The 12,467-nt window shown below is 33.8% G+C and overlaps 1 protein-coding gene across 1 annotated transcript in view; it reads right to left on the reverse strand.

The window, feature by feature from the left end:
- Positions 1–4,356: 4,356 nt before the first annotated feature.
- Positions 4,357–12,467, reverse strand: part of LOC125064206 — a 43,377-nt gene continuing 35,266 nt past the window's right edge. The window contains exons 2-5 of the mRNA XM_047671144.1: positions 11,672–11,743; positions 7,908–8,089; positions 7,295–7,685; positions 4,357–7,102 (exon numbers count right to left, since the gene is read on the reverse strand). Of these exons, the coding sequence (XP_047527100.1) occupies positions 7,049–7,102; positions 7,295–7,685; positions 7,908–8,089; positions 11,672–11,695 (651 nt within the window). The 5' untranslated portion in view covers positions 11,696–11,743 and the 3' untranslated portion in view covers positions 4,357–7,048. The remainder of the gene's footprint in view (positions 7,103–7,294; positions 7,686–7,907; positions 8,090–11,671; positions 11,744–12,467) is intronic.

Consider the following 12,467-nt stretch of genomic DNA (forward strand, 5'->3'; position numbering starts at 1 on the left):
GTCACCGAAATCAAAGTAATGGCGTGAATCTATTTTCAACAATGTAAGGTCATGAACACGTCTACCAGATGCGAGTAACAAAAGACATGCTAATCGTCGTGAAGCCTCAAATAATGACTTAGTGGCTGGTGGATTGTTCTTTAACCAGACAATCATGTCATTTGGATCCCAAATTGGAGGTTTTATTGTTTTTGGGCTACGGAGAGAAATAGCTTTTAAAATATGCTTGACTAAAAAATGTAAATTCAAATTTTCATTATTTAAAACTTTTCCGAATGTAAGAACTACTGATTTATGTAGGAGAATAGTAGGATAAGCTAATTTTTCTTCTAAGCTCAAAAAGGCCAAAAATCTTGATAAAGTAACTCCATTCGGATGTTTAAAATCAAAGTCATTTAGCTTACACCACCTCACCCATCTAGACCAAGCGGGTTTATATGTTTTAAGAGTAGATTCCCTCCAACTAGACTTAAGCAATCTCTTTTCAGCTTCAGTCCAAGTCTGAATTATATCTTCCCAGCCCCAATTTTCCAGACGAAAAGCTTTATGTCTTGAATTCGGGCAGGTGGCAAGCCCGTCGTTTGATCCACCAGCACTTGAGATAACCGTTGTATTTTCAAAGGTTTGCATAAAGCTCGCCTGCGGAGATCCGGAAGCCAAAATACTCTCTTCCACATTGGGGCAACGATCAAAAAGGTTCCTTGAGCCGTGTTGAGATGTTGCAGCACGCGTGGGATGAGACTCGGCGGAGGGAATACCCACGCTAGCTGAAACCGCCATGGACGACTGAAGGCGTTGCAAAATAGAGCTGAGGAGTCCTGACAATTGCTCGAGACGTAATTCTGTACTACTCTTGTTTCTTTTGTGGCAAACAAATCTATCTGTGGTACTCCAAACCTGCGGAATATCACATTGAGAGCAGGTTTCAATAGGTGCCACTCGGCTGCTTGTTTCCCTCTCGATAGACGATCGGCGATGTCGTTGAATTTCCCAGGAATATACTCTGCTGTCATCGTGATATCCCACTTGTCCAGGTAATTTAGAAGCTGGTATGTTTGGTTGAGAAGAGCTATCGATCGTGTGCCGCCTTCTTTTTGAATATATGAGATAACTGTTCGATTGTCTGACTGTAAAATCAGATGACGCCCTTGTATTTGTAACCTGAAATGTCTTATAGCTGCTATTATGGCAAACATTTCTTTGCGGTTGCAATGCCACTGCATCTGATCTTTTCTCCATTTGCCTGACACTGTCTGATCGTCCATTTGAGCTCCCCATCCAAAATCTGCAGCATCTGTTGTCAAAAAATGATGAATCAGTTTCGAATGCAACGTTGTTTTTGGCTGCGACATTTCCATGGTATTGATCCACCACTTGAGATCTTTCATTACTGTAGCTTGCAAGTTCATTTCTTTCATTGATGATCTCGCTAGCACCCTGGACTGTAACTAAAGCTGACGGCAGTGTAATCTCCCTCGGGGGACTACAAAATTGGCGAAATTTAGGCAGCCCAAAATACCTTGCGCTTCTTTGGTGATATTGTACGTTTCTGATTCAGGCGATATGCAATTGACAATATCTTGTGTATCTTTTTTCTTGGAAGACTTTTGAAATTCAACTTGGTGTTCCAAACTATTCCTAAGAATTCTACTTCCTGAGTTGGTTTGATTACAGATTTCTCGTAGTTGATAGTCCAACCCAGCACTTTGAGTTTGTTTATCGCCAACTCTACTTGGGATTGAAGAGCTGCTTCCGATTGATTCGCTATTAAGAAATCGTCTAAATAAACAACCACTCTCAAACCTTGATTGCGCAAATGTTGTGCCACCCAGTTGGTTAAGGCAGCAAAGTTCTTCGGAGCGCAAGATAGTCCGAACGGAAGGCAAGTCATTTGTAGAACTTGTTGATTGTAAACTAGTCTTAGGAACTTTCGATGGTATTCCCTGATCCTTACATGGAAGTAGGCTGATGACAGGTCGAGTTTTACCATCCAATCGCCCTTTTGTAGAAATCGGGGTATTTGGAAATGTGATATTAGTCTGAAGGGTTTGTGTGCAATGTGCTGGTTTAATCGCTTCAGATTGAATATTGGCCTGTTTGAGCCGTCGCTCTTTTTGACTAAAAATAGTTTTGATAGAAAACTGGGTACGTGGTGATGATGACTGACCACTTCTAGAACCCTCTGCTTCAGTAATATTTTTACTTGGTCGGTCATTTCTGGTGACAGTGGCGTTTGGAAGCGATCGAGAACCTTTGTTGAAAGACTGGTTAACAATGGTTTGGAGGTAAATGGCAGACGCATTCCCGTAATCATATCGAGAAGGGCCTTCGGAGCTCCAAGCATCTGCCACTGTCTTCGATGCGCTCGAAGGCAGCCCCCGTAAAATTTGTTGCGGTGTGGCCAATAGTCACTTATCAAACTGTCTCTTGATCTGCAGTTTATCCTTTTTAAAGGGCTTTCTATTTTTGGGGTTATACTCTTGTCTTGTAAAACCCGTGTGACATTTAGACTTTTTTGTATTCTGGTAATCGACTCTCGAACGAAAGGATGGATTAGAGCTTTCCATGACGAAATCTGAACTATTCATCTTTTTGGTAGATTTAATAAGAGACTTGTTATTACTCTTAGAATCTCTTCCTGTATGATACCATGGACGCAACCACTTATCAATACCGCCCGTAGTTTGAATGTAAATCCGAAGTTGATTTTCATCAAAAAGATGATTAGAACTCGGAGGTATTTTACGCAAACCCTCGCGAAGGTTCTTATTTGGCAATTCGTTCAGGATACGCTCCCGACGATTTTCAATATATTCGGCACGCTTACCACAGACCATTTGCATAATATCTTCACTAACTTTGTGAAATTTTGAAGTTGGTTGAAATAATTCACTTATTTTGTCAAAAAGATTAGTTGCAGACAGCACCGTGTCGGCGGAGGCCGCCCAATCAACTAAACATTGCAAATTTTTGTTAAGAAACTCACGCTGTGTAATTAACGCATTACACATGGCTGCCAGTGCTTTTTCCGAGGATGCTAAATAGTCTTTACCCTTTAAAAATTGCCTGAGTTCATCATTCACCTCTAGATCCATAAATCCCGGAGAAGCAATATGCACTTTTAAAGGGTCAGCATACCGTACATCCTTCCACGAAATGTCCCCGAATCTTTGCAAATTTTGGATAATTTTTACGTGCTCGGGATCGGCCCGAGGCACCTTTGGATCTTTTACTGAAGTATTAATTAATCCTAAACTCAAAAGACAAGGGGTATTGTTTGCACCAGATGATTCAATTACAGGCCGTTTCAAACCAACGGTGCTGCTGACGAACTTGCTACGGGTTCAAGTGCAGGAGCAAGTAAATGAGTTGTTTGGTTATTATCCGGAGGAAGAGAACTCAATAAATTAATCGAAGGCATTGATGCCTGAGATGCGGGTAGATAAATATTTTGCAATAAAATATTGGTAAGCTCACTGACCTTGTTTGTCAAAGCATCAAGCTGATTCGAAGACCTGACTCGCTTCCTCCGTCTACTGTCTGACTCACTGTCAGAGGAATTCGAAGAAGAAAAATTTGATTCGCTTTCAGTTCCTTGTCGTCGTTTCCTTTTGTTAGACGCCGGTTCTAAAACCGGCGCTTGCATAGACTGGTTACTACAACCAGCGACTTGCTCGAAACCATTATGGTCCAAGCGCACATTTTCCACTTCACTTTCACTACTCATAATAACAATAGCAAAAACACTTGTTAGCACAATAGAATATTTCTATCTAAAAAACCGAATTAATTACAAAAAGAACACAATTTTACACACTGAGCAAAAAATTGATGTTAACGCTAAGAGAAGTAACGACGCTATGAAAGTAAAATGGCAAGCTGCCACCCTGGGACCTAACAAATGGAGTGGGACGGACGTGACGTCATATCCCCGTACAAAAATAAGAAACCGGAAAGGGAAGTAGACAACGCACTCTCACGGATGCTGTGCATCGTCACATGCCAAATAATACTTCATTTTACCCTCCAATAAATTAAATTGTAAGATAGGTAACTACTTCTTAATAATTGTTAATAATAATATTATAAACATTCTCTATAACAGATTAAAGCTTTAATGTTAAGACCGCTCTTTGCATCGTTTTATTTTAATTATAATTAGACTTAAGTTTTCTGTATCTTTTTTACTTATTTTCCCTATGTAATAAAGATGTCGATTACTTTATTTTAATGTTTACTTACTTTACTTTACTTTGTAGATACAAACAATTATTTTTCAATTTCAATGACCTTTACTTTAGTAGTTAAAAATAAAGTAGTAGGTAAAAAATAAAATACATCTTATTTAAATTGTTTCTTTATTGTACATATTTACAAGCAAGATATTTGTAGTAACTATCTATATACATATATTATTCTCATAGAACTTGCGATAATCAATGAAACACTAAGTAAACCTTAACAATAAAAAGTTAAAAATACAACAATCACATACACTAGCCCTTATTATTACAAGCGGAATTGAAACGATAAAATCATTTTCATTTGAAAAAGTTGTACAAAATACAAGGTAAGGCAAGATGTAACAATCATTTACGCTATGTGACTTCAAATAACACGTACAATAATAAAAATAAATTAGGGCCTGCGCAAACGTAACACGCGACATCTTTACGACAAATTTGTCTTTCAATTTCGGTCAATAAAAAAATAAACAGGACTGACTTTAACAAATTGTTGGATAATTTTATACATTATACGTCTTTAATTTTGGTTGCTTTAGTCAATTTATGATTTCTATAATATATTTTGTAAAACAAAACAAACTTACTAATATACAAAGATTTGCGTGTGAATATATTAAATTTCCACCGATTTGTCTCTTTCTATCATCAGTAATTTGACTTTCAAAAGAAAAAGACAAAAGATTATGTAACTATACAAACGTATACAATAATATAAGTAAGCGTTTTACTTCTGATTGATTTCCAAGACTAAAATGTATGAGTTTAAGATCTGTTTGAACAATATGTCTTACGGAATTCTTTTCATTTCCTTGTTATTTCATTTCTTATATTACTAATGACATTTTTTCTATCTCATATCTTTTGGGTAAACGACAAAATAATTCGTCATCTAATGACTGAACGAGGAACAATACTTATTTATATAACCGCAATACATTACGATATATTATGAAAAAGGCGACGTTCTCAAATCAAACAACACATTTTAAATTGAAGAACGTAATGCTTATTCGAGTTAAGATCGAGCATTTGTAAAAAAATGGGGAAAAAAACCCATACGCAGTTGACATTGTTCATATGAATGCTAACGATGAGCTTGATGATTTTCGACAAATTTAAATGTATGTTTGTTGTATACATTATATATAATAACAAAATATAAAAGCGACTTCTTTATATGGTAGTGATAATTGCTTAATAATGTGGATATTAACATTGAAATACTAAATAAGCAAAAAATAACGACATAGAAAAAATGTTATACGTCATGAATGTCGCTTTCGATGTCAGCATTACTATTCTGTAGATCTCACTCCATATCTCACTCGTAAAATTTTGAAAATCAACTCTAGATGCTATGCAATTTTAACACGTGTATCTTTTAACTGTTATAATTATTTTTATCATGCATTAGATTTTTGAAAAATCACGCATTTGTATTGAGTGAGTTACAAGTTCGTTCTTACAGAATAATTCTGCTGATTGTAGCAATACATTGATGTGATAAAACACAAAATTACAGAATGTTTAGCATTATTACCGTAAATCAATCGGAATTTCAACGTTAAGAATACGTTTTGTTCGTTTTATATCTTTTGTAGTATAAATGTTGTTTATGATTTTAATGTGTGGAGTAAGAAATATATACTACATTTTAATAAAATTAATCTTACATTTACGTAAACTGTGACATTTGTAGTAATAGTCTACTCAACAAATAATTACTATTTTACATTAATTTTAACATTTTTATGACTAAAGTTTCATTGAAAAATAAAATAAACTCTTGTTTACTCTTAAATTATATGATACCAATAAATATATTGTAAAACCCGCAACTACAAATCCAAGTAATTTGTAATCAGTGTTATAAAACGGTCAATATTTCAAATGAGCAGTGAATAATGCAACGTATTATGTTTGCGCCATTCCAAAAAGTAAATGTATGTGTTAGTACTAACGCACAAAAACATATTAAATTATCGCATGTTGATTCACATTTGTCAATGAAAAATAGCTTGGATATAATATTATCATAGAGTTAAAGTGCACACATTTGTAAAATATATAATAACAACTTTGATTAATAAACGTTAATAATAAAAACAATAAAATAACAGAAATATTATGCATAAATTGTACATGAATATCGATAAACTTCTGGCACTTTTATCTTACGCTAGCTAACTAAAACACCACAGATTAAATATTCATGTTAGGAATCATGAACATTTTTTTTTTTAATTTCTTAAATATGACAAAACTTAAACATAAAAGACCAAATCAAACAAATTTTGATCTTTTTAAGCGTTTAATACCAAAACATATGTGACTCAGCCCTTGATTGCAATTTTTGTCTGAATTTTGGTGTGAATTCGTAAGTAAAACTTTACTAAGTAAATACATATATAATAATTATAATGTTTTTATTGTAACCATGTTCAAATTTAGTATAACCGTGGATGCATTGATATTTCGAAACTTTTAGTATCATTTATTTATATATTTTATAGAAATGATTTGCTTCATATAAATTCTGAAGTATGTGATAATTTCAAATATAACCAGGATATTATAGAATAATAAAAACTGGCGTTAAAGTTATATGACAACTCAAACATTTTATCTACGACAAATATAACTTAATAAGGTATTAACGTTTTTAATGTTTCTTTTTTATTCCTTGCGAGTCAATATTAAAAATGCTATTACTGGTGTTCTCTCTGCATCAACCAATTCAAGTTACCTTCTGTGGTGTTTACATAAATTTAAAATCTAAGCATATAAACAACTAATTCATATTAATGCCTAGGTTGCACGTACGCCGGCCACACATAGATCGATCTCGCTGTGCCCTAAAAATAAAAAATAAAAATGAAACAATTTAATAAATTAGTCTTTAATTTTTTCGATCGGAACCTCGAAATAGTATTAAACTTGATAATTTAAAGTGACCTGCAAATTTTGGGATTTAACAAATTAATCTATTATTTATTCCTAACGACTGCGTTTCTTTTCATTCAATGTTATTGTATTCATTCACTTACTTCTAACGTGTTTCTAAGATTTCTTTTCGTGGCTTCTTTTTCATACTGCCAAAGCAGATCGGAACTGGATTCTTGGTTAGTTTCACTAATGTCATTAGTTTCAATATCGTTATGTTTTGCATCTTCTTTCCTTTTATCGTCCTTTCTAGCTTGTAAGTCATTGACATAAGCGGGAACGAAATAGCGGATTCCGACGCCGGGTATGCTTCTAGAACTGAGTATTTGAGCAGGTGTCAAATAGTCATGAATCGGCTGGGCTTTGATTGGTTGATATGTCGGCTTGTATGAGTTGACGAAGCGCTGCGCGTTGTTTAGAGGTGGCTGAGTAGGTGCAGGTGAGTTGAAGATAACCTGTGTGTATCTTGGTTGAGGTATGAAGAGCTGAGGTTTCCTGCGAGTCAAAAATATATTAATTAATTTTAGACATTTCGTTATAATTAACATTAAAAACCTTCAAATACTATAACTGGATTACGGCTCATAATTTAAATTTAATTTTACAATTAAAGTACACTTTAATTAATTTATTGGAATATGTTGTTTTTTCAACATTTGTAGATCTAAAACATCTTCAAAAAATATTTTGAATCATTCCTAGTTTCTGTATATTTACCAATGGGCATTAGGGTCTGGTGCGTCGTCTGATCTCTCTTCCCAGACCGGAGCGGGCGCCCGGTACGGCTGCGGCGGAGGCAGCGGCTCGGGCGTCGGTGGCTCAATGGGTCCATCCTTGGTGCCGTACTTAACCATGATTGATTGTACGCTTGAGGCGTACACCATCAGGCAAATCAGCAACTGTTAAAGAAATCGTAGTGTTATCAAAAACAAAATATCTTTAAAAATAATTAAAATAAAAAAGGAATTTTAAGACAAGCATTATTACTATTTATGTACTGATCTCTTCCTCACAACAGATTTTTTTTTTTTTTTTTAGCATTAGCAGCCCGTAAATATCCCACTGCTGGGATAAAGGCCTCCTCTCCCTTTGATGAGAAGGTTTGGAGCATATTCCACCACGCTGCTCCAATGCGGGTTGGCGGAATACACATGTGGCAGAATTTCGTTGAAATTAGACACATGCAGGTTTCCTCACGATGTTTTCCTTCACCGCCGAGCACGAGATGAATTATAAACACAAATTAAGCACATGAAATTTCAGTGGTGCCTGCCTGGCTTTGAACCCGAAATCATCGGTTAAGATGCACGCGTTCTAACCACTGGGCCATCTCGGCTCTCACAGACAGACAGAAATATTACTGGTTTTCAATTTCATCCTACACGCAAAAAAACCTATTACATGAATGAGCAGTCAATAATTGAATACATACAGAAATGCTTGCATAAACTTCCTACAAATATCATGTTTATCGGTTGGTATATATATATATATACTACCTAGATATATAGATCCGTTCACTCACTAAAACGCGCGCCTTGTCGTTAAAATATTGACGTGCATTAACAAATATCATCTAATTTTTATTTTTAGGCATTTTTACATAGTCATCTCATTCGCACTAAGACATTTAGCGAGCACGAGTGTTACTCATACACACGCCGATATATATATATTTTTTTATTTATGGTATAGGTTGGTGATCATATGGGCCACCTGATGGTAAGTGGTCAACACCGCCCATAGACAATGGCGCTGTGAGAAATATTAGTCATTTCTTACATCACAAATGCGCCATCAACCTTGGGAACCAAGATGTTATGTCCCTCGTTCCCGTAGTTACTTCCTTCAAAGCGGAACACAACAATAATAAGTACTGTTGTTTGGCGGTAGAATATCTGATGAGTGGGTGGTACCTACCCAGATTGGCTTGCACAAAGCCCTACCATTGAGTAAATTAATTTAATATGGAGGCGAGCGCCTTAGATAGTGAACAAATATATACCAATTAAACTATTATGAATAAAATATATATCAGCCATAATCTAGCCTTTATACAATAATTACCCAAAAATATTATCGTAACCTACTAATTAATGTTATACACAATTAGTGTTTTGCGTACGAAGTCATTATACTTCATGTGAAAACAATGTGTTTGTTCATTAATCCAGATGCAGTTTAGTCGTACGACGTTAAGTAGGAAAACAAATAAAGACTGGTTTAATGAGGTTTTTATTTTTTCGGTAGCACTAGTTTTGATAGATGATAATGATAGGTAAATTGCTTTAAAATTTTAGGATTTTTAAATTTATTGACCATTTTTGTGTTTCATAGTTTAAATATTTGTCTTGTTTTTAATATATATATTTTTTTAAATATCATTTTTTATAAAATATCAAAATTCAAGTAAAAATTATATAAATAAATGTATCAAAAACCTTTTTTTTTATTTATTTACATTATCGTGTAATAACAGTAGTATCGAATTAAATTCTATTTAAAGCTAAATAATTTGCCGTCTTCACTGATTACGGTAACGAAGTCCATTTTCAAGAGAGCCTATCCAACTGCGCAAAATATGATATTATAGTGGTACCAAATCTGACAGGTCCAGTAAGAGTTTGGGCGCAGGACGGCTTTACGTATTTTCCGAGGCACGGGAGCATAGAAACTCCGAGCTGCTACTGAGAAAAGGTTAAAAGGTTAAAAGCCCAAGGTTTGAAATCAGGACCTCAGGTTCTGCAGTGTCATGAGTCACCAGACTAACGGTACACTAAACCTAAATGTACCACGCAATTATAATATTTCGTGAATTTCTACAAAATTGTATTAGACTATTATAAAGCTATCGCTAGAATGATCATAAATTAATTTATAGTCAAGGAAAAAATCTAAATCTCACAGCCTTGGAGCCATTACGAATGCCGTCTTATCTTTTCTCACGCACCTCTTCCTATCTCTCAAAACAATTTTATTACAAATAGAAACATCCAATAATGAAACTAAGTGACCGGGTAACAAAATCACTACTTTTGTGTTGAAATGTGGGCGGCACATATTTACTGAATAAATTGTGCTTTTATATAACATTTTAAGATTTAAGTATTTTCTCGAAGTAAATTGAAGAAGTTATATGATTTTGAATAGAAATATATTAACATACCAATTAGATTTTTTTCTGAAATGTTGTAATATAAATCATAACATATGTTAAGTGTCATATGTTGTATTGTAATATAAATAAATAAAAAGGGGATTTTATAAGGTCTAGTGCGTTATTTTCGTATGTTACGATTTCACCATCAGACGAAAAAAAAAAGTACTAGTATACAGTTAAACTAAATTACGTAAACAGTTTATGCTACAAATCTCTGATTATGAAAGATAATTAAGATAATAAAATTACGTATTAAATGTACTATCTCACTCATAATTTAGAGGTGAATCAAAACGGAAATCAGAAATCTCAGCAGGCATGGAAACGGCTCCATCAGAAGCATCTTGACAAAATATAATTTTCAAAAAATACCATTCACTTAAATATATTTACGAATTAATTATTACACATTTTAATGAGAATAAAAGTTCTTATTTATTACGTAAGCAAACCTACAATAGAACAATTTATCATATAGCAACCCGCATGATAAATAAATTCGCTTTATAAATTACTAAGCCGTTATTACAATTACCATTGTTTTTGTTACATTAACACATCCGTTCACAACCTTCTCGATTTTCCAACGTTTTACAAAAACCTACGCTTTATCGAAACATCTTGATGATTATATTACATATCTTGTTGAATAAGATTTACAATAGTGCAATTGAATTGTTTTGCAATAAGTCATTTTAAGTGTACAATTGGTTTAATTAAAATTAATACGTGCTTAGTGCTTCATAAGAATAAGGACACTGTCAGACAAACAATATATTTACACGTATTTGCTGTTTGTATATTGATGTTATGTCCATATGTATGCATACATATTTTTATATCATTTCCTCTGGTTTCATGCGTCAGACTCTCAATTAACCAAGAAATATTTTTCCGTACAGTACGTTCTTAATAGAAAAAGTTTTTCCGCTTATCGAGTGGCAGTGGAGTTATGTGGCACACACATTTAACTTGGAAATAAGTTGCAGTGCACGTCTTTAAATTTTAGAATTATTAAAATGACTCTTTGATACAATTCTAACTAACTACTATCTAACTAACCACCAGACCAATGTCTAGAAATTATGAGGTTATAATCAGTCCACCGTAGTGTATGAGTGGAGTATGTAAAACTATTAGTCTGCGTCTAATGCTCCTTTTGGGATCTATTTATTTATTTATTTATCTGACTGGCGTACTATAATCGGCTATGATTAACATCATATCAGTTCCTTTCTCCTACATAAGTGAAAGAATTGTTACTATTGTGAAGTGAGGAAAACATTTAAATAGCGTGAAAATAATTGTCGTAATATCTTACCTGAAACCTCAGCGAGGAAGTCATGTTGTCTTTTCCTTAACTTGAAGCTACTTTCTAATTAAAATGCTTAATCTGAAACAAATAAAACAATATTTATTATTATTATATATTTATACAAAACAATAATATACATAGATCCAAAAACAAAAAACCCGTAGAGATTATATTGGATAATTCTTACAAAAAAATACCCACTAAAAAAACTATTTAGAAATGATAACGAACTTCTTTAAAATTAAATAATTCCAGAATTAACATCGAAATAATAAAAGTATGTTACATTATTAATAAGATGCAAATTATCTAATTCATAGTATAGTTACAAGAGATTGTAAAATGAGGAGCAGAAAGGTAAACCAGTAAGTAATCTTAGTCCATCACGATGTATCCGTAAATAGAGCTTGATATTTTATTACAATAAATGCTATGCGTGCCTAAGAGACTGCGTAACCAATAGAAGTGGCATGCGTGATTGCTTTTGCATTTTACTTCGCATATTCAAGTCCAATGATATATCTTATAAGTAAGATACAAGTGAACTAACTTTTTTTACATATTTCATATAATAATGAGTTTTAATTTCTTGTCATAGTTAGCGAATTCTTAAAGACGACCTAAAAATTAAAAAAGGCGAGGTGGCCGTGGCTAGTACACGAGCATTTTAATAGATGATTGTGGGTTCAAATCCAAGCAAGCATTAGCATTTTAGCATTTTAGCATTAGCAGCCTGTAAATTTTCCCACTGCTGGGCTAAAGGCCTCCTCTCCCTTTGAGGAGAAGGTTTGGAGCATATTCT

Source organism: Vanessa atalanta, chromosome 5 (assembly GCF_905147765.1).
Source record: "Vanessa atalanta chromosome 5, ilVanAtal1.2, whole genome shotgun sequence".
In the NCBI taxonomy this organism is placed as follows: domain Eukaryota; kingdom Metazoa; phylum Arthropoda; class Insecta; order Lepidoptera; family Nymphalidae; genus Vanessa; species Vanessa atalanta.